At 46.5% G+C, this 24,090-nt stretch overlaps 1 protein-coding gene across 1 annotated transcript in view; it reads left to right on the top strand.

Annotated features, from left to right (window-relative positions):
* Nucleotides 1-24,090, top strand: part of LOC147725883 (long-chain-fatty-acid--CoA ligase ACSBG2-like) — a 661,758-nt gene that overhangs the window by 608,496 nt on the left and 29,172 nt on the right. The window contains exon 12 of the mRNA XM_086962812.1: nt 2,187-2,433. Coding sequence (XP_086818938.1) covers nt 2,187-2,433 — 247 coding nt within the window. The remainder of the gene's footprint in view (nt 1-2,186; nt 2,434-24,090) is intronic.

The raw sequence follows: 24,090 nt of genomic DNA, 5'->3' as shown, positions 1-24,090 counted from the left end.
TGTTACTGACTCACTGAGGTGTACCCTCGATGCTGGGGGTTCCGCGGTCCTGATTCTTTTAGATCTCTCCGCTGCGTTTGATACGATATCTCATCAACGCTTAGCGGAGAGACTGACTGAGTGTGGTATCGGGGGTAAAGCTTTTCAGTGGCTGACTAATTTCCTAGTAGACAGATGGCAGACTACCTCACTTGGAGCATTTGTTTCTAAAAACAAATTCTTATTGGACAAGGGGGTACCACAGGGCTCCTGCCTGAGCCCTACTCTTTTTAACATGCATGTAGCCCCCTTGGCAAAAATTGTCCAATCCTTCGGCTTCGAGATAGTCTCGTATGCCGATGACACGCAGCTACTATTTCCCATAAGGAAAAACATTATGGACGAGAAACTTAGTTTCTCGGCTGGTCTTCAATTGAATCCTGGGAAGACAGAGCTCATGCTCTTAGGGAAGGATGTCCAATTCTGGACGTCGGAATGGTGGCCTCCCGAGTTAGGAGAAGCACCTACACTCTCTACCTCAGTAAAAAGTTTGGGAATCCATCTGAATGCCTCACTAAACATGAAAAATAATGTTAAACACATAGCAGGGACGTGCTACCATAACCTGCGCCTGTTAAGTAGAATCATCCCCTATCTTCCTCTAAAACATCACCGTACTGTGGTACAGGCCATGGTAGTGAGCAGGTTAGACTATGGCAATGCCTTGCTGGCAGAAATAGGCACCACCACTCTAGCTAAACTGCAAGTCATACAGGACAGCGCGGCCAGAATGGTTTTGAATGCGCCGTCTGGATCCCCCTCCCTTCCCCTGCTCAGGCAGTAACACTGGCTTCCTGTCAAAAAGAGATCTGTTTTTAAGGTATGCTGCCTTGCCTTTAAAGCATTCAGAGGTGCGGGACCTGCATACCTCCATAACAAACTTTTTAAACAAGTACATGAACGAAACCTAAGATCTAATGACCTAGCCCTCCTGAAGACTCCACGGATTAGGCTGTAGAGCCTTTTCCTACATTGCACCCAAATATAGGAATTCTTTACCGATTGCTTTACGGCAATCTAACACCTACATGATCTTCATGAAACAATTCAAAACGTTCTTATTTTAACCAGGCCATGGTATAACATGTTCTGTTCTTGTTTACTGGACTTCTATTGGTAAGCGCTGAGATGCCCCTGGGTGAGTCATGCGCTATAAAAGAGCCCAATAACATAACAATTCCAAGCACTCTGCCTTCAGGATTGATAGGGCCTGCCATAGGAGTGACTTATAGGAGTATGTGTGTCCATTTTAGGGTTAGATATAGGTATACTATATCTAAAGCAAAGGGTGATTACACCACCTTTCCCCAGCTGTGTTACCAGCCAGTTGTGTCAGTTTTGGATGGCCAGCCAGGGGTGGCATAATACATGCTGCAGCCCCTGGTAGGCCTTGGGTGCACTTATGCCCTGGGTACCTATGGTACACTGTACAAGGACTTACAAGAGTGACCCAATACCAATTAGATATGTACCTAAGGTACATGGAGTCTATTTTAACAGATAGAGCAGGAAGCCTGGGGTCCTGGATAGCAGGATCCCAGGCCAACTATGTCAAAAACCAGCAAAATACTAGGCAAAAAGTTGGGGGCAACCATAGTCAGATATCCACCTTCCTACAGGCCATATCATATGGTCTCTTTGCCACAGCCCCTGGATCAGCCCCACTCGGCGCGAGCATGATATTTCTAGGAGAGCACCTTGGCCTTGCAATGTGCTCTCACCTTCACAGTTCTCCTGGAGGTAGTTTTACCTATTTCCGGCTCTTCCAGGTCTGGGAGGTTGCTGCTGCCACTCAGGCCTCAACATGTCCCTCAAGGGAGCACCTCATAACCATGCACTCTCCGGCCAGCAGCGTCTCCAGTTGCCCCCGGGTGAAGAGCACTCCTCAACCCCCACAGGCACAGCAGTGCGTAGTCATCTGTGCGGGTCTCAGCCAGATCACAGCCGTGCCATTGCCAGATTTTGGGTAGTGGGCCGGCAGGTTCATCCCGCCAGATGTCAGCAGCATGTCCTGTTTTGAAGAACTGACAAGAACTGGTAGGAAAAGACTGTGCTCTGAAAGACACAATTAATGGCAATAAAGCAAATACAAATTTATCAGAAACAAGTTCTTGCTTGATATGGTGCTTTTTTTTATCTGCTTTTAGTGTACCACAGATCCAAATACAGAGGGGCCTGGGGATGATCTGACCCCCGATGCCATCCGTTTCTGCCAGCAGCTGGGCAGCAAGGCTACGCGGGTGTCGGAGGTGGTGAAATCCAAGGACCCAGCAATCTACAAGGCCATCCAGGAGGGCTTGGACCGAGTTAACAAGAGGGCGGTTTCCAATGCCCAAAGGGTGCAGAAATGTGCCATACTGGAGAAGGACTTCACTGTAGAAGGCGGAGAACTAGGTGAGTACCCACATGGTAGAGTGATCAACTGTAGCATAAATAATTGATTAGGAACCGTAGGTGAATGCCCAAAGTACGTAATTAGAATATTCACAATGGTAGAGTATTTAGCTGTATGACACTCTATTTATTGGGAGAGCTAGATCAGTATCCACAGAAGGCACAAATGAATATATATATATATATATATATATATATATATATATATATATATATATATATATATATATATATATATATATATATATATATATATATTTATACATTGTGCGAATTACCATTTTTTGAGTTTTCCATGAATGGGGAAGAGAAAGGTGAGCACCAAGAGAATCCACAGGAAAATACACGATGGTACAGAAATTCGTTATAGAGTGCTCCTCTGCAGATGGTCATAACACAAAATGCAAATATATCAGTAAGCATAAATAAACTGAACCATGCTCTATGATGCCATCATGAAACTGAAGGGTTCAGATGGGTCATAGTTTTTGTCGGACGGGGGCACTGGGGCAAGCAGGGGCTGCTGTGCCTCAAATGCAGGCCCTGGGTTGTTTGCTTTTGATGTCCCAGTGCACATATTAATATGGATCAGCAAACTGTGCCAAGTGCAGTCCCTTAAGCATTTAACACTTAGTGACATGTTGAAAGGTGCTACCTGATTGGGTGGCATAACACGTGCTGCACACCCACTGGTAGCATTTAATTTGACTTTAACACATGCTTTTTCCAATCACTATTTCAGGCCTACTACTTTTATCATAACTTTTTGTAGTAAACAGATCAGACCTATGTCACTGGAAATATTTTCTGAGTGAACCTATAAGGCCTCTAGCTGTAGTCATTGGCTTGTCACCATAAGCAACCCATGCCTACGATGTAGGTTTATAAGCCTTCCTTCACGGCATCCACCAGGTACACCATAATAAAATTACACATGTATACAAAATACAATTGTGAAAACATTACAAAATCCCCACTAATAGAGCCCAATATAAATTACCATTGTGTACATTGTTCACCCCATGTTTCTTCAGGCAGGTCACCAACCCTAAAACACTTGTCTATTACAGGATTCTGCGAGAGTCAGTGTAACAGACTTCCTGCCTACAGACTTAGCGCAGTGTAACAAGCCACCCTTACAATCCTTTGCCTTTAAAGTTAGTTTTCACAATGAGAAAATAAGGCTGACGTTCTTTGTCATAACTTTCAATATCAACACATCACATCCAATGGAATATGATATAACTCTTCCCAGCAAATTGATGAGGCTTCTACGCTTCACCACTATATACAACCCAACCCTACAGAAGTGTGCATAACCTGGCGTACATTACTAATATGTACAGAATTACAGTTGACAAAGCAGCATACAGTTCTCTCAATAAAGCCTAACAAGACTACTCAAATTGACATTCTACTCCAACTTTTTGTCAGAGTGGATGACGAACACCCCAACCCTTGCCTACTATCTGCGGGATTCCATGTAACAAACAACCTATCGGTAGGCTTTAAGTGGGAGTATTAACAAACCACCATACAATAAATATTCATTTTAATATATGCTTTCCACGACTAATGTCAAGTCCACTGCCTTTCTTGAAAGTGTTCCCGATGAACAATCAGGCCTGGAGTCTTTATCATTGACTGTCACCATGACCATCTTATGCCCATTGCACTGAGCATTAGGGTTCCACAAGACAACCACCTGGCATATAGTCATAAAAGTACAAATAAAATTACAGATGGCAAAACAAAATATTATCTCTCCTAAGTGATCCTAATCAATCTTATTATAGTGCATTTCTATCCCCACGGTTTCTTTGGGTAAATCACCAACCCCAAAATACTTGCCTACTACAGTAAACAAATACTCGCGGTTCCTTAACATTTAACATTGGATCCGCGAGTATTTGTTTAAAGCGCTTACGAACGCTTGCTGGCTAATGCGCTACGCTACTTAACCTGTCTGTAAGTTGAAATAGTAACGTTACCGCGCTACGTTTAATGCCTGTAGCCCACTCGAGGCAACTTAAACCTTTTCAGCATTAGAACCTCGAACATCGTTTTAAAGCGCTAACGAATGTTTGTTAGTTAATGCGCGACGCTAGCCAATCTGACTGCGAGATTAAATTGCAATGTTACCAGGTTTCAGTTAACAGCAGATAAAACACGTTAACATCGGATAACAAATCTGAACGCGTAAATGTAAAGGGTTGCTTTAATTGTCGAATGTAGCAAAGTATGAATATCACTTGATGATGCCAGATAATATGTGACAAAGATGTAGTGATTGAAACATTGTTTGTGTTGAAGTATTATTAGTGACAGATACCACTCCTTGTTTCATAGATTTCCTATCTGTAAAGCTTTCAACATAGTATGAAGAGTGCAGGTAGTATGATGTTTTAAACTTCCAGTTCTTGGTTATTTTTGAGCAAATACTGTCTTATTTGACAACTAATGCATAGAACATACACTGTTCTTAGTCAATTAATTTGAATATGCTGGTGTGCATATCTCATGTGAGGTTCACTGTTTGCAATCAGTGTGGTTAAAATGAACTCTCTCCATTGAGTAAACATTGTTTACAGTACTCAGTTCTTTACTGATATAAACTTATTTTTTTAATATAGGTTTGGATTGTGCCAGGCGTTTGACACAGATAAAAGGTCTCCATAGTAGGGTATTTGTTTTGGAATTAGCATTCGCTATTTTGGCTTTCTCTGAACACTAGCATACAGATTGAACACTACTCAATGAGAGTTTCCCATATAGCTGTGGTTGATAATACTAACTATGCTACCTGTAGACTGTATTCTACCGGGTCAATGTTGCACAAAACACTTGTTTCCAGCAACTAAGGGAGTTGTTTCTGTGCTGGTAATAAGGATGCCTAATCTCCTGAGCTATTTCGTACTTACTGTCAGATTACTGCTTAAAGTTTTTATACTCCTTCTTAGACTTACCTGAACACATTAAAAGCGATGATGTCTGCTGCAGGAATGACTTCAGGAGGAGACCTCCATTTTGACTTAGACCAGTGTCGTTTTTTAATGTTTAGCAACATACACTTTACCTTGCTGTACTGTGTATCGTGTTCATCTGGGCACAATCATCACACACCCTGTAATATTACTATACAGGCATCATAGGCATACTTCATGGGGGTCTGCCACAGACATATGTTTGCGACACTCCCTACACGTCTAAGACCCTGTAATTTTAGGGGGGCAGACGTTTTCCCTGGCACATTGGTAATAAAGTTGCTAAGGGTCTAAAAAGATCCGCGTCTGAAGGAGCGGTAAGAAATGGACTGATGTCAGTGAGCATGTGTTATGCTTATAAGTGGCACTTCTCTTCACTTTTGAAGTACAATGACTTTGGTGCGGAGTTACGCAACACCACCTGCCGGCACATAGGAGTACTTCTAGGGGTTTCCTGATGCAGTCTGACGCCTGAGTAATATTTACCAGAACAGGTATCTATGGTAAGAAGTATCAATCAGAAATTGTTTTTGATATAGCTGTGAATGAACAACCCCGAATATTTGCGGTCATAGGTAAACAGATGTGTAAAAATCCAGAGCACAGTTGGAAAAAAGTGCAGTTTTTGGAACTTGACACCCAATCTCAACTGCAGGTATCTCAGTGGATTTTGATTTGTAAATTTTTGGCACTGTAAAGAAAGCAGCTCTGTGTAGCAAAGTAGGATCTGCTTTAAGGGTTCCACCACTTTTTGCTGGTGTTACTCTGTTTCATGACTAGTCTGATTGGGATCCTGCTAATCCGGACCAGAGTGGCTGTGCTTTCTCCCTAAATTGGACTGTGGTAAGTACTTTGGTACCTTCCCAATTGGCTACTGGTGTATTCTTCTAAGGCACTAAGGTACCCAGAGCATAGGTACACCAGGGGTCTCCCATGGGCTGCAGCATGTGTTGTGCTACCCATGAGAGACCACTCAAACTGTGACTACTGGCCTGCTATTGCAGCCTGTGTAACTTGTTGCCAGCACCGCTTATGACCGATATACGTTTCCTTACATTGGAGGTCACTGCACTTAAAACCGATAAGTCACCCCTAAGGTAGGTTTTTGATCCCTGAAGGCAGGGTGCTAGGTTGTAAGTGTGAAGATGCCCTGCACGAGCAGGACACCCACTACAAACACCGGAGTTGATTGTAAATGCGGTCAGCCATTTTGATACAAAGGTGGCCATGCGTCATTACACGATGGCTAACTATATATTGGCATTGGTATCAAACGTGTTGGAATCATACCCCAATACTGTTACCAGTATTGGAGGTATGATTCCATGCACCAGGGGACTCCTCCGGGATGCCCCCAGTGCTCCCAGTAACACCCTTTCATTGTCTGTCAGCAAGCTAGTGCTGCTGCCAACCCTAAACACAATTCTGCCCTCCTGCTTCTGGGCTGAGATCGAGCAGGTGAAGGCAGAACAATAGGTTTCCTGTCACAGTGTGATCACCTCCCAGACTGGACCTTGTGTATTGGGCTGGGGTGGGGGCGCTTGCCAGCGCCACCAGACGGCTTTGATGGGCACATTTGGTGCCATCCTTGCATGCTCCAGTTAGAAATAGTTTAGGGAGCCCTTGGTTCCCGCTCTGGTGTGAAACTGGACAAAGGATATGGGAGTATCCTCCCCTTTGTCCAGACCCTCCTCTGGGAGGGACCTTAGAATCTTCAAAACCCTTTCCTTAGGGAACCTTGGGGCTGACCTGTGGGCTGCTCTTCTGATTCGTTGTGGGACAAGATTCAAACCCGAAACAACTTCAACTTTGACCGTCTGGGCACTTTGGACTTCACCTGGGACCGAGACTACACCAAGGAAGACTCCTGCTGTTCCCGGTCTAGCTTTACAAGTCTTCTTCGTCATCTGTGCCTGTGCTTCATCCAGGTTTCTTTCCAGGCCTGTGGGCATCAAAGACACCCAAAGGAATCTCCCTTGGAGTGAAGGAGTCACTCTCCTGCTTACACAGGCACTGCAATGAAGCTGACCGATTTGATGCTGGTGAAGTCCTACAGATTCTGTAAGGCTCAGCAACACAGGTGGTGGTTCTGCAACTCCATCGAGGCCTGACCTATCCTCTCAGCAAGTTCAAAGCCAGTATCCCTCGTCCGAAAAGCTGGAGCAGAACCCCTGTGCATGTCGACTTGCCATTGCCAAGGCTTGCTGACTGTGCACTCCAGAGATCTTTGGGTTGCAATACACTCCAGTATCTCTTCATGCCAAGATTTTGCACCGTGGGCCTGCATCTTTGGTGAGCCGATTGAGGTCCTTTTGCGACTCCTGTGTCTTTGGCCTGTGGGTCCTTGTGAGGGTTTTCTTTGGCTTAAGTGGGCTCTCCTGCTTGCTCGGAGCACGCTCTGACTTTCCTGCAATTGGTGAGTCCCTCGGACCTTGCTGGTCCCATTATTGCACCTTTCTTGTTTACCACATCTATTGCTGCTGCCAAGGCTTGTTGCTCCCACCAGACACCAACCCCCCGATTCTTGACTTTCGATGTGAGACAGCTCGAGAATGACTCCTAGTCTTCCATAGCACCGCCTTGTCCTCACATCTGCAGCGACAAGGTCACCATCATCACTCCTGCATCTTCAGTCATTAGCTGTCATTGTTCTTTTATGCGTCCTGGTCACCTCCAAGTGGCATAGACTCTGTCCCCTCCGCTTGCAGGTACTCCTCTTCGAGAATGCATCCTTGGATTCCAAACAACTCTTTTACCTCCTTTGCCAGCGGCATCTTTCATGAAGTTCTCCATTGTGGTCTACAGCAGTTTCCGACATCACTTCACACCTATTTACCCAGCTTCACTGATGTAAGTATCCTGGTTCTTGGGGTATCCACGGGTGGAGTGACTCTCCAACTTTCTGTCTTCCACTGGGTTTCTTCAGGGTCCACTGAGAAGTGTCCTTCTTCTTGAAAACTATAACCAAACTTTCCCACACATCCTCTGTGGGGTTCCTGGGTAAATATCTAGGGGAGTTCCTTGGGTCTCCAGCTATTCTGAGTCTTTTGGTCAAAATTCCAACTTCGGTCACAGTTCGCATTCCACTTTTTTAGTATATGGTTTGGTCTCCCCTGGAGACCACTGTGTATTTGTGCTTACTTACCTGGTTACGCTTACTTACCTGTTTACATTTGGGGCCCGATGTAGGTAAAAGGGATTTTCCGAATTCAAAATACCGAGGCGGGCCGAATCGGTATTCTGAAATCGGAAAACGAGATGTAGCAAAAAACAGCTAAATAATACCGATTCGGTCGGCATCGGTAATGTGAATCGCTACGTACCGATTCGGCACGGACCGATTCGGAAAGTACCGAATCGGCTACCACCGAATCGGAAAGTACCGAATCGGCTACCACCGAATCGGAAATAGCCGAATCGGCTACCACCGATTCGGAAATAGCCGAATCGGCTACCACCGATTCGGAAATAGCCGAATCGGTAAAAGCCGATTCGGCAATTACCGAATCGGAGGTATGAAAACACACCCATGGGCAAAAAGCCCATAGGAATACATTGAACAAACCGATTCGGTAAAATCCGAATCGGATTTTACCGATTCGTTAAAATCCGATTCGGTAAAATCCGATTCGGTAAAAGCCGATTCGGTAAAAGCTGATTCAGCCAATGAGGTGGATCCCCCCTCCCCCACCCAAACAGGGAGTGGCAACCCTGGCAGGTGCAGCTAATTAAGAACTTTCTGGAGAGCCAGTCTGAGCTGAACACTCACAGTTAGCAGCAGTGGGAGTAGGAGGTAGAGAACTGTTGAGAGCAAGATGGCAAACCAGAGTGAGAGCCAGAAGTCCAGCCAGAAGAGGAAGCCAAAGTTCAGCAGCATCGAGCTGCAGGTGTTGGTTGAGGAGGTGGTGAGGGTGCACAGGCAGCTATTCGGGAAGCTGTCCCTCACTGTGCCGGACAGCACCAAGAGGAGGCTCTGGAGTGAAATCGCCGAAAAGGTCAATGCTGTAGGTGTCACCCCCAGGTCCCTTGATGAGCTGAAGAAGCGCTTCTACGATATCCGCAGCCTGACCAAACGTAAGATGGCTGAGATCCAGAGGCAAGCTGGAGTCACAGGTGGAGGCAGGAACCAGGCGCCACCCCTCACAGAGCTGGAGGAACTGGTGTCCAGCACCATTGAGAGGGAGAGCGTGACGGGAATTGGGACCCTGGACAGCTCAGCCAGAGCTACAGCTACAGGTAAGAAGCATGCGCATCATGACACACCCTACCAGACACCTCCCCATTAGACACAATGCACAGCCAAACCCCAGCCCAGTACTGTAACCAACATACAAGAGACAAGCATCATGGTATATGTAGTCAGCAGAAGTTAGCAAAATATGGCAGTGCAGAATCACAAGATAGGAAACAGTGGAACACATTCTAAGGAGATGCAAGGACATGTGCAATGCTTTAATTGTACTGACTGTAATACATCGGCACTCAATTTACAAATGCTTCTTTATACCTAGGGGCACCATCAGGCAGAGGACCACAGGCAACAGAGGCAGCAGCACCAACTACCAGTGCACTCGCAGGGCCTAGCACGAGTCAGGCTGCCGAGGAGGAGGAGGACAACACCATTGGGCTGGGTATTGAGGGAGACCTGGCACTTGACTATGATTTACTTCACTCCCCACAAATGTCGAGCACACCCCCCTTGCTGTTCTCCCCAGAGAACTCCCCGACAAGGGACCACCATCCACTCACACCAGCTCCTGCCACGATTATGGCTGTGGCTTCAGTAAACCCTATCCTGGGAGCAGGGGCTCAGGCCCCGGCCAGCACCACACCCACACCAGTGGCACCACAGCCCACTCAGCAGGCCGGCAGCAGCAGTACCCGGCGCCGTGCCATTCCCAGCACTGCAGCGCCAGCACCGGAGGGCAGTGTCTTCCTGGGCCTTGAAGGGAATATGGTGAAAATCCAAAGGCAGCAGGCGAAGTCCATCATGGCCTGCCAACGCCAGCTCCTGCAGCACAACCTGCAGATGGGGGAGATGGTGAAAGGTTTCAAGGCCTTTGTAGATACCAACAAGGAGGTAGCAGCAGGTCTAGGCAGGCTAACCACTGCCATTACCCAGTTATGCGGCAGACTAGAGGAGCATGAGCTGTCGCGCAGGCGGGATGCCCGCGTGCAAAACCGCTCCATAAGCCGCATTGCTGCTGCAACGGCGCAACTCTGTCAGCGCGGTGCCAACATGGAGTCAAGTCTCACCCAAAATACCGCCGAGATAACAAGGGGAAAGGCCCGCATCACCACAGCAATGGAGGCCATGATTATCTCAAACACTGCCGCAAATCCTGCCCTGGACCTGGGGGATGCTGGGGACAGGAGCAGCCGCAGCAGCCCGGCCAGCGCTGCGTCAGAGCCACGCAGGAGCACCAGGCGCTCCGCAGAAGCCGCAGGACATTCTGAAGGGGGTGAGGGACACCCCAGTGGGGCTGCCAAGCGCTCAAAGAAGTAGGCTTGCAAGGGCGGGTGAGGCAACCTGGACCTTAGACTTTTGTTTTCTTTGCTATTACACTTTTTTTTTGTTGCACATCAGTGCAGTAACTGTGTTGCAACAGTATTAAAATGTGCTTTTCACCACAACCATTTACCTGTCTGTGCATCTGTACTCACTCAGAAATAGTTTTCTGTAATCTCCTCACGTCTGTATCTGCCATCACTTGGCGTAGACACTCCAGCTGGCTGTGTTAGTGGCACAGCTTCGTCGTCGTCATGGTCCTCGTAGTCAGACAACTCCACCTCAGTGCCCTTCTTCACCGCAAGGTTGTGTAACATTGCACATACAGCTATGATCTTGCAGCAGGTGATGGGGGTATACTGCCTTGCACCTCCACTCTTGTGCAGGCATCTGAATCTACTTTTCCAGATGCCAAAGGTCCGTTCGACAACATTCCTTGTGCTTTTGTGGGCCCGGTTATACCTCCTTTGGCTGGGTGTGGAGGGGTTGAGGTAGGGGGTGAGTATGAATGAGCGGAGGGCATATGCACTGTCGCCTGGAAGGGAAAGGGGTAACATTACACACATGCATACATGTATTACACCTAGCTACTTTGTGTTATGGGGGTCTGATGATGTGTCTCACCTAGGAGGTATCCTTCACCAAATTCGCCAGCCATCAGCCGCGCATAGATGCCGCTCTGTTGGAAAATATAGGAGTCGTGGGTACTCCCTCGGAATTTTGCTACCAGGTCTGTGATGGTGCACTTCGCATTGCAGATCACCTGCACGTTGATGGTGTGCGTAGACTTCCGATTGCGGTATATGTATTCTGTGTCCGCTGGTGGGCAAATCGGAATGTGCGTGCCATCTATGTAGCCAATGATTTGGGGAAATTGTGCCATCTGGTAGAAGTCAGCTTTAGTTTGTAGCAGTTCTGCGTGGGTTGCAGGGAAAGAGATGTATTGGTCCATCCTGTGTATCATGGCGTCAAGAAATGTGTGGAAGAACCTTGACAGGCTGCTCTGGGTCACCCCTCCTGCCGCTGCAACTCCACTTTGATAGCTGCCAGACGCAAGCAGGTGTAGGCTGCATAGCACCTGGACGTGTGCTGGGATGGCGTGTGCCCTTGGGGTGGGGTGGTCCAACAATGGTTTGAGGTCCCTGATGAGCTCAAGAATGGTGTCAGATCCAGCCTGTATCTCTGTAGGATCTCTGCTTCTGTGAGCATGAACAGGGTTATCCTCTGTCTGTAGACCTGTTCATTTCTTTGCCATTCCCTCTGTCCTTCCTGCTGTAGCCGTAGCCGCCTCGCAATGACCTAAAAAGCTGCCATCCTGCAAGTTGCAATGCATTTTGGGGCTGTTTTTATGGGTTGGAGTTGGTTACCACCTGATTGTAATCCATGGTAAATACCGAGTGAATTCTACCGATTTTGAGCCGAAATCGGTGTTTCTGTGCCACCCTACATCTCCCCATCTGTCCGATTCGGGGAATTTCCCGATCGGTGATTCAAACGAATCGGTAGGTTCTCCGATTCGGCTTATGTCCGAATCGGTGTATCTATTGATTCGGTACATGGACCGAATCGGATAATTTCCGATTCGGTGTCACTACCGATTCGGTACATGGACCGAATCGGTGTTTGGATCCGATTCGGTGTGTTACCGATTCGTTACATATCCGATTTTCGGTATGTACGTATCGGATTCTTTCCCATTCTGTACTCATTCCGATTCGGTTTTCGCTCCGATTTTGACTTTTTTCTTTGCCCTACATCTCGATGGCTGTATACCGATCGGTAAGGGCCCAAAATCGGTATTTTCGGCCGTTACCGATCGGTAACGGCCTACCTACATCTGGCCCTTGAAGTATTGTATGTATTGTGTTGATATTGCCAGGTAGGAATGGGTTGGAGAGTGTGTATAATAAATATAATTGTTTTTATAACTACACTGTCTTAACCTACACTATATGATCAGATCTGGAAAAACAAGCTGCTTAACATACCTTCTGGACTAAGCCTGAAGACTACTCCCACAGCTACTACTTAGAGAGCTTTCTATGGTTGTCTAAGACCACTAAAAATCACCATAAGGGTTATCTGTATTAGTGCGGGGTGCTTCACTTAAATAAGTGTGCACCATATACTAAGCCAGCCTCCTACGTTGGTGTGCAGCTGTTAGGATTTAAGCCTGCACTGTTTTACCAGCTAAACTAGGAGTGTATTAAATGAAAACCATCACTAGTATTAGGCAGTTCTACTGAGATTGTTTGCTAAGGGCCTAGCACAACCCTCTCTGCAATCTTTGGAAGTTAATTTTCACTAGGGCCTAATTCCTTTGATTCATGACCTAAATTTCAGAAAAGCAAAATATCAAAATGTACTTTTATGAAGGATCAAAATGTTATCCTTTACCCATCTGCAGAGGATATCAGAGAGGTGCTTCCTATTCTTCAGCAGTCACTGACTCCACAACTCGACAGTTTTGGAAAATTGTGTTAATCAAGTTACAAATGCAATATCACAAATAACATCACAGAATATTCAAGGAAATACATCAATATCACAAATGACAATTACAACCTTTGCACCAAATCCCTCCAAAGTCAATAAAGTGGACTCAGCCTAACTCTCCCTTCTCAATTTTTCAGTCATCAGAAAAAACAGTTCACCAACCTACTCTATTAGCTGAACCATTTGTGAAATGAAGATACAAGTCTCTCGAAACCTTTGCGACCCAAACAATATGCAATAATTCAAGCTCACAAGATCTTACTCAAACAATTGAGCCCCCTTGTTTGATGGAAATAACTTGCCCAATGCACATGACTGACAGTAAAGCCCATACCATCAGTTATAGAGTCAATTTATGAAATTACTGAGAACGATCCCGTACCAACCTCTCTAATTTCCCTTCCACATGAATTATTATTCCGCAGTGGCTTCCGAATGGAATCACCAAATCAAATAGATAGCGCAATTCCAGCTCTCGATTTAAGAACTTGGGCCCACATGCATCAAACATTGATTTAGTGATTCTGAAATAGCGAGAAATAAGAAATCGCTATTAAAGAATCCTTAAACCGAATGCACCAAAATATTTGGTAAATATTAGCGATTTGTAAAAAAAAAAAAGAAAACGCTAAAATATTTACTGATTACTTATTTACCGAATCTGTATTTGGGAATTCGCTATTAGAGAATCGGTAAATGCGAAAGCGCCAATCGTCTCATGTAGATGACATCACAAGCAGGAAGTGATTCCCAGATTCCACACTCCTGTACACAGGGAGAGACTTAGGAGGAGGAAGACTGTTGGTACTCAGTCTGTAAACACAGCACTGGACGACCTGGTGGAATCCACTCTGCAGCCAGAGGCAGTTGTCGGGATCATGCAGATTGACACCTCAGGACATGCGGGGACCTCCCAAGGTAAGATCACAACAGAGCATATTTTCATAGAAATGTAACCCAAACTGCCACAAATGCAGACCCTGCGTAGTGTAGCAGACATGAATCCAGTCCATCTCTTACCTGCAACCCCCTAATGCATTGTGGGCATTGTATGCATACAAATGTAATGGCAAAGCATGGAGGGAGTAGCACAGCTCAACTGAATCAGAGTATAGCATGGCATTGACAACAGTAGACTTTCTACATCACAGAAGTCAATTTATTAGACCTCTGTAAGCGCAATGTAACAAACATGTGCAAAACAATATTTTCATTTTTCTAAAATGATCTTGCACTGTTCCCCTCACAGATGCAGCACGGGATAGTAACGTGTCAGACGTCCATGATTCTGAGGGACATACAGCACAGCCAGATGTGGAACTAGAGATGCAAGCATCCTCACCCCTACCTGTTTCCACTCGTCGCAGGAGAAGAGTCCAACCACTGCCGGATTTGGATAGTGATGAGGACACCCAGACAGCAGCGCAGCCACAGGGCACTGCCCATACACCACCACCCCCAACACCAGAGGGAACAACCTCGCAACATCACAGTCCGTTCCGCAGGCGTAGGCCAAGTGCATTTCTGAGGTCTGCTTTGGACGATGGTGAAGCTGCCTGCAGTGTGCTGGAGTCCAAGATGCTGAGGGTCCAGCGCCTGTAACAAAAGAACATGAGTATTTCACATACATGGGTGGTATACATGACTGCATGAAGGAGCAGACAACTGCAGTTGTTGAGGGGCTCAGGGCACACAGTGAGAAACTGGACCGTGTAGCAACAGCCATTGAACAGATGTGCAGGGTCATCCAGGCTGAGCAGGTCTCTAATGCCAAGATTCTATGGGGGGGCATGCGCGGATACACCAGGGCCATCAACAGGCTGAGTACAACAACAGCTCAGCTTCACAGGCGTGCAGTTGGCATGCAGGTTGAGATGGCCCACTGCTGTGGGGATGTGGCCGGGGGCTTAATCCAGGTCACCACTGCTGTTGAGGCTACAGACATCAGCAGCCAGTGGGAACCTCATGCATGGAGGGGGGGACAGTGAGGAGGCCTCCAGCCTTAGCAGCCTACTTGAGCCTGTGGCAGATAGCAGGAGGCGCAGTAGCAGAAGTCAGGCAGGCACAGAAGGCACCAAGTCAGAAGTAGCTGGGCCTACTACAAGGGCCACAGGAGTGTGTCACAGGAGGAGTTAGACATTTGGACATACAAACAATCAGGTGAGGCAACCAGATTTGCGTTGCGTATTCACACTGCAGTTGCAGTCCCAAGGCAATGGAAAGTAATTGTCTGTACATGGGATTGTGTGCATTAACACAACCACACAACTGTCACATTAAACCTTCAAGCAAATACTGTGTGGTCACGTGCTTACTCACCTCAGAAGTAAGGTTGCGTGATTTCTGCTCTTCTTTGTCTGCCCTCTGCTGCATTTGGGCTGCCTGCCGCATGGGGTGGTTGTGTCGGCTGGATGTCCTGTTCTGGCTCGCTATCAGAGTCCACCAAGGGTATGCCTCTATGCCACTGTAGGTGGGTGGGGAGGGAGTTCCATGTCTTGGCCGCCAGGTAGGAGAAGGATCTTCCTTCAGCGGTGGATCTGCGAATTTGTGGGACGGTGGCGAGGGCGAGGCTGGCGGATCGGAGCTGGCGAGTGGGTGTGTAGAATGCGAGGCGGCTGTTGAGGTATTCAGGGCCCATGTCGTGGAGAGCCTTGTGTGCATGGTTGAGGAGTCTGATCGTGATCCTCTGGTTGACGGGGAGCCAGTGCAGGTCCTTCAGATGGGCAGAGATGTGGCTGTGACGAGGGATGTCCAGGATGAGTCGTGCAGAAGCGTTCTGTATGTCTTTTCTGGAGTTTGGCTGTGGTTCCAGCGTAGAAGGTGTTCCCGTTGTCCAGTCGGCTGGTGACGAGGTCCTGGGTGACCGTCTTCCTGGTTTCGGTGGGGATCCACCGGAAGATCTTTCGGAGCATGCGCAGGGTGTTAAAGCAGGATGACGAGACAGCGTTGACTTGCTTAGACATCGTGAGGGAGGAGTCCAGGATGAAGCCCAGGTTGCGAGCAAGGTCCGTCGGCTTGGGGGCGGTGCCCAGGGCAGGGGGCCACCAGGAGTCGTCCCAGGCCGAGGGAGATGGTCCCAGGATGAGGACTTCCGTCTTGTCGGAGTTCAGTTTCAGACGGCTAAGCTTCATCCACTCTGCGACGTCCTTCATTCCTTCCTGGAGGCTGGCTCTGGCAGTGGTGGGGTCATTGGTGAGGGAGAGGATTAGCTGGGTGTCGTCGGCGTAGGAGATGATGTTAAGGTTGTGTTGGCGTGCGATGGCTGCAAGGGGGCTCATGTAGACGTTGAAGAGGGTGGGGTTGAGCAAGGATCCTTGCAGAACGCCGCAGATGACTTCGGTGGCTGCGGATCGGAACGGGGGAAGGCGGACTCTGTGTTCTTCCGGTGAGGAACGAGACGATCCACTCGAAGGCAGTTCCTTGGATTCCGGTGTTGCTGAGGCGTTGTATCAGGGTGCGGTGACATACGGTGTCGAAGGCGGCTGAGAGGCCCAGGAGGATGAGTGCAGCTGTTTCCCCCGTAGTCGAGCAGGGACCTGATGTCGTCGGTAGCTGCGATGAGGGCGGTCTCGGTGCCGTGGTTTGCTTGGAAGCTGGACTGCGAGGGGTCGAGGGATCCGTTAGTCTCAAGGAAGGTGGAGAGTTGTTTGTTGACAGTCTTCTCGATGACTTTGGCAGGAAAAGGGAGGAGCGAGATGGGGCGGAAGTTCTTGAGGTCCGTGGGGTCCGCGGTGGGTTTCTTCAAGAGGGCGCAGAGCTCGGCATGTTTCCAGCTCTCCGGGAAGGTGGCGGATGCGAAGGAGCTGTTAATGATGTCCCGGAGTTGGGGTGCGATGATGACGTCGGCTTTGTTGAAGATGTGGTGTGGACAGGGGTCGGTGGGGGAGCCGGAGTGGATGGTGTTCATCGTGCGGGTGGTGTCTTCGGTGCTGAACGGGGGCCAGTTGCAGGGGGTGGTGGTGGGGGGCGCTGGCTCGGTTGTTGGGTGCGTGGTCTGTGCGCCGAAGCTGTTGTGTATGTCGGCAATCTTGCGGTGGAAGAACGAGGCGAGTGAGTCGCAGAGGTCTTGCGAGGGTGTGATGTCGTTGTTGCAGGCACTGGGGTTGGAGAGCTCTTTAACGATGTTGAAGAGTTTCTTGCTGTTGTGGGTGTTGTTGTCCGGAAGTTCTGTGAATGTTGTCTTTTTGGAGGTGCGGATCAGCTGGTGGTGTTTGCGGGTGGTGTTCTTGAGGGCTGTCATGTTCTCCGATGTCTGGTCGTGGCGCCAGGCTTTCTCGAGGGTGCGGCAGGTTTACTTCGAGTTTTTGAGGTCATTGGTGAACAACGAAGCTTTCTTGCTGCCGGGTCTGTTGGGAGGGTTCTTCAGTGGCGCGAGGTCATCGGCGCAGTTGGTGAGCCACTGTGTGAGGGTTCTGGTTGAGGGAGGTGGTGAGTTGGTCAGCAGTGATCTTGCTCCAGCTTCTGCGGGGAACCTGTTGCGGGTGGTGGTGGGTCGTGGTTCTCCTGAAGTTGAAGTGAACGCAGCTGTGATCTCTCCAGCGTAGTCCGGTGGAGTGGCTGAGGGAGATGTGCTTGCTGGAGGAGAAGATGGGGTCTAGCGTGTGACCGCCGTAGTGGGTGGGGGTGTTCACCAGTTGCTGGAGTCCGAGGTTGGCGAGGTTGTCCAGGAGGGCGGCGGTGTTGCTGTCATTGTCATACGGCTGACCCAGGATCATCTCTCCTTCAGGAAACAACTCAAGGCCTAGCTGTTTGAGCAGTAGCGACTCCCCCTCCCCCCAGGCGCCTTGAGACCCTAGCGGTTGAGTAGCGCGCTCTACAAATTTGCTGATTCATTGATTGATTAGTGGCTATGTTGTGCAACATAGCACACGTTGCCACAATCTTACACCATTTCTCCGGACTATACTTTAGTGCACCCCAGGTCTTGTGTAGGATGCGGAATCGTGATTTTAGCCCCCCAAATGTCCTTTCTATCACATTGCAATGTGCGCACGATTGTAACGTCACTCTCTTTGTGAGGCCGGATTCAGGTATGGGATGAGTATGTAGGAACTCACAGGGTATGCGCTATCACCTACAGGATGTGAGAGATGAACATACATTAGTCACTGCTATGTGTCACTATGGCGAACGGTTTTGAAATACAGCATTACATATATTTACGTAGAAGATCTCCTTCTCCAAACTCCCCTGCAAGTAGACGTCTGTGTATACCACTGTGCCGGAAGATGTAGGCGTCATGTGCACTGCCAGGATAACTTGCCACTATGTCAGTGATGATTGTTTTGGAGTTGATTGTTACCTGTATGCTGAGTGAATGGTACAATTTCTGGTTGCGGTAGATAAACTCATTCACTGCAGGGGGACATATGGGTATATGCGTCCCATCGATACAACAAATCACATGTGGGAACTGTGCAACAGATAAAAATATAATTTGGTTTGCATCAATTCCTGTGGTGTCGTGGAGAACCTGATGTGGTGGTGTATCCTCTGCAACATGGCATTTAGGAAACTGTTAAAAAAGCGCGATAGGGCACTTTGGGAGACCCCTCCAGCTGCTGCAATTACTCGCTGGAAGGTCCCTGAAGCTTGGAGATGCAGCGAACACAGGACCTGCATATGGGTGGGTATGGCATGTATCCTACGGGTCTGCCGCTGCAGCATAGGGTCTAACTCAGCTATTAGATCTAAGATAGCTGCAGCATTCCGCCTATATTTGTCATAGATCTCGTCCTCCGTCTGCCCTAGCAATGTGACACGCACTCTAAATAATCTCTCCGGGATCCTCTTTCTCCTGTGTGCTGCTGCTCTCAGCCTCATCCTTCCTCGCCACAACGTAGAGCGCTGCCATTGTGGGTCATTGTGATGCATTCTGGGACTGTTTAAGTAGTTTGCTGATGATTTCCACCTGTGTTTGCTTATGTGTAGTTTTTACCACCTGATTTGATTTCTTCTAGTTTAAGCAATGCAAATAACGAATTTTGGCTAGTTCTGTATTTGCGAAGACGTGATGCATCCCAATTAGAAATTAAAAGCGCTATTTATTAATAGCGCTTCATAAAATACAGAATTGGTATTACCGATTCTGTATTTTATGAAGTGCTAAAATTGCGAATTTCACAGATTTTTACGATTTTTCTTAATGTATCCGAACTTGCTATTTTGCGAGCGGAAACTGCATTTTTTACCGATTCGCAATGTTTCGGGTCACAAATTAGCTTGATGCATGTGGCCTTGGCAACATCTGATAATCACTTTAGGCTCAACAGTTAGGGCACTGGAATATCACTCCAATAAATTTGATATCCAAATGTCTTTGTTAGAAGCTTTAGCCCAGTATCCATCATCTATTGACCTGCGATTTGAGCGACTGAATGCCACAGTTGTAAGATCTTGTTAGAAAAATTACTTACTCTTCCTGTAATAGTAAGTGATCTATTACAAGAAGTCAAACTGATCAACAAGTATAAAACCGCTGGATTGAGCCCCAAACTACCTACGACATCAAAAGCCTATTCACCTCAAATACTGCAAAGTCCAAAGCTGATATCTTCACCGTCTCATCAAATAAAGCAATTGACTAAGAACACAATACAGTTTAAAGCACAAGTCAATCAGGCCCCTTTGTGCCTTGACTCCCCAATTAAGAATCAGAAACTGAACGTCAATTTCTGATGAAAGTCGACAAGTAACTCCAGGATCAAATGTATTTTTTAAAGAGGAAAAAAACAACCATTAGGGCCCTTGGCTCCCCCGTCTATAAAATAACAAGGCAAAAGAGAAAGCGACAAAGGAAACCAATTAAAAAACAGGATAAAATACAGAAGGCAGCAGTCTATGCGGCCAAAATAAAGAGTTTGTTCCGTCCATTAAGAAAGGAACCCACTTACATACTGGAATATCCCAGAGATGTTGATTAGCACAAATAGTGACAATGCCCTCATGCAGTAAGATCATTTCTCACATGTCTGTAAAGAAACATCTACTGGACACCTCAGAGCCAATTGCTCAAACCTCCGTTACTCGACTAGACCCTTTGACCAAGGTGTTCGAGCCTACCAACAACCAATCGTCAAAAAAGTCTTCGACTACTCTCTTTCAGAGAAACAAACTAAGTTGAACGCCAAACAGAATGATACCTTTAAAGAATGAATCTAGGCATTCTTTAAACTGGATCAATCTGCAACTCGAAGGCATATGTCAATCTACAAACCAACAACAAAATGGCGAATCACTTACCAAACAGTAAATACCTTTGGATAAATCAATGTCAAATGTTTCTACTCAAAACAATTCACAATTATTACCAGTTATTCAAACAATAATTCTGCATCCAGAGTATATGTCTCAAGGACCAAACGATGTTTTGAACAAGAGTGCCAGTTAAATTCTTAGCTTCTCACATGAAATTTCAACATCTAACTTCAGGCGATATTGAGACTATCCAGTTTATTCCTTCCACCCTATTTACTCATAAAGAAGCAACCGCTGTGACTGTGACTACTTTATCAGCAGCCAATTCAGTTTATGAAAATCGTACTCTTAGAGGAATGAGGAATTCTGACGCTACCTCCAAAGGTTCGATACCCACGTGTCTTTTTGCAGCAAGAATTAGAGAGGTCTTTAAAATAGGACCCCCTAATCTAAGAAGCAACACAAATTGTAAAAAGTGGCAAGAAAGTCTACGCCCTGTAACATTTCTCAGAAATGCTATCGGCTCTCATCACCAAGCAGCGTCCACTTTCAAACAAAGCTTGACTATGGGACACATGCATCAAGGGATTTTGCGATCGCAAACAGTGCGTTTCACAAATTTGGCCGTTTGCAATCACAAAAGTCTCTGGGATGCGCAATTTCGGTAATTACCATTTTTTGTGATTTCCCAATTTGCGAGTGCATTTAAGGAATCACAAATTGCGATTCCTTAAATGCAATGCAAGAAGCGCTTTGAAATAGTGATTTGGCTATTTGGGGCAGCAAATTACCAAAAATTAAACCGGTCGGTAATTTGCAAAAACTTTGAAAAATGCACTAAAGTGCATTTTTCTAAGTTTCATGTTACACACATAAATGCCCTTGAGGCATGTGTGTGAGCAACATGGGTGCACAGTGCAATTTCAGGGGTGCCACAGGGTGTGCTTTTGACACCTTTGGACCCTTTACTACGGCCTCTAAGGCCATAGAATGAATGGGAAGACATTTCTTAATGGCGACTCGCAATTTGCGAGTGGCAGTTAAGGAATGTTTAGGAATCGCTATTTTTATAGCGATTCCTACATGCATAGACTTTTGCGGGTCCTTAATTGCGATTCCTTAATAAACGCAATTAAGGACTCGTCAAATCCTACCTTGATGCATGTGCCCCTATGTGTATAAACGATCAAGGCCAAAGAACTTGCACACTTGCTCCACCAACATTGGAATATCAGCAAGAGTTTTGGGGTTGGTTGGCAGCATCTATGGCTGGTCCCCCGTTAAAATGATTCACTGATAAAAATCATGTTCCGTTATCATACAAAATGAAGAACCAGCCTAAACCTATACGTCTGTTATCCTGGAATGTGGCCGGACTGGATAACATCTTAACAGATTTGGACTCAAAATCTTTCTTATTATTACACAACCTCATATGTATACAAGTCAAGTCAAGTCAAAAAATACTTTATTCGATTAATTAAAATCATAAAAGTATACTACAAACACAGAAACACATATAACAAAAAGGTAGGCGTACATTTCATTCATTTTTCACCAAGACAGTACATTATGTAGTATACATTTAAAAAAGATGTTAAAACAGGACATTAAAAAGGACATATATGCAGGATGAATCGGGTTCAGGTGTTACTTTAACTTTGTGGATAGATCAAATCCCTCGATTAGAACATCACTTTTATATTCTAGAGGTAGTTCATTGCCATATTCAGAACAAATTAAAACTATACGGAGCAACATTATTTATGCAAATCATAAGGAAATATGTTTTATAATATGCTACATCTCAATATTTACATGGTTCATTCAGCTGATGAGGTGTTCAGTGATCTAAGTCGTTTAGCTCTCATGGCTGCAACCAAAAAACTAGCAACCCCAAACATTACAATAGGTGTCTCCATAATTTGTAAAAACAGCAATGCGGGTTTCACTTGCATAAATCCCCTGTTTCTCAAAATCGGTAGTAAATATTTTTCTCTCCCCTCCGCAAAAAAAGGACAAAAAAATACAAAATGGATCAGGTCTTGGTCAGAGAAAGAATCGCATTTACATGGGGCATGATCCCTTGGCTTGTTCCATTTTGGATAATCACCCAGAAGGAGGTGCATCTGATTGAAACGAAATTTTGTGAGAAGCCACCGGTGGTATGGCCTATTCACTACCCTCAAATAAGGCTGGATGGTCATGGTTGAGACAACAGTGTAGTGAGCCCTAACAGTTGTTTTCTCTATTTCTTGGGCTTCACGAAGCATGTTCCTAGACTCTATAAAATTTGTTTTAATCCATGTAACATCCTCTTTACATAGCCTCTCGGGATTACTATACAAATCAGGACGACCCAAATGAGTAGCAACAGACTTAATATAGCTTAACCATTTTATATCTTTAACTCTGTCTCTCCCCATGCAGTCAGCAATAATTTGACGGTTTAACATCAGGTTCGGGTTCAGCCACGTTTTCACCCAAAGAAGTAGTGGGGCCAGGTTAAGGGCATCCTCAATGTAACCTTGCCCTAGTTCAGTTAAGACAGAGAAGACGGGTGTAGACTGTGGTAAGCCTAATAGTGAGCGCAGGGACCTATTCTCTTCCTTCTGAATCAGTGCCAAGTCCCTGAATCCCCAAATCCCTGCCCCATATCTAGCCAGAGCCAGGGTTTTGGCTCTATACAGTTTGAGGATGGCTTCAGTTGGTTTACCCCCCAGTCTCTTAGCAAAACTCAATATCGCTGCAAATGACCGCCGTATGGCCATTGCTTTATTTGCAACCTGCGGGGTCCAGGTACCCATGTCATCGAAGATGACTCCAAGGTATGTAAATGTTTTGACTTTGGATAAAATCACTCCATTGCATCGTAGGGTTTTTGTGGTGTTTTTACCTTTCCCAATGGACATAACGTGCGATTTTTCCATATTTACAACCAAGTCTAGATTTTTCATAAAGGCCCCAAACGAGTCAAGAAGCAACTGTAGACCATTGGGGGTTCTGGCAATGAGGACCGTGTCATCGGCGTACATCAGTACCGGCAACGGTGACCCTCCCATATTGGGTATATCTGGGGTAGCTGTTTTAAGAACAGAATACAGAGAGTTAATATTAAAGGAAAATAACATGGGGGCCAGAATGCACCCCTGTCTAACCCCTCTTACTGATCTAAACCCAGTGGTACACTTGCCTTCTGTGGTCATCCGTACTGATGCAGTCAGGTCGCTGTGCAAAAAAGCTAGAAAGTTAATCAGAGCACGGTCCAGCCCCAGCTCCGCAAGAATCGTCCACAGCTTCGACCTATTTACTAGGTCGAACGCTGTGGACAGGTCCATAAAAGCTAGGTGGATAGACCCGCTGGATGCGACAGTGTATTTACAAACAGTCATGTATAAATTAAGACACTGCTCCTCAGTCCCCCTCCCTGTTCTAAATCCATATTGCGTGTTGCATAAAATTGCATGTTCC

The sequence above is a fragment of the Lissotriton vulgaris genome, chromosome 3_1 (assembly GCF_964263255.1).
Source record: "Lissotriton vulgaris chromosome 3_1, aLisVul1.2, whole genome shotgun sequence".
NCBI classification, from domain to species: Eukaryota; Metazoa; Chordata; class Amphibia; order Caudata; family Salamandridae; genus Lissotriton; species Lissotriton vulgaris.
This window is presented reverse-complemented; position numbering and strand designations above follow the sequence as displayed.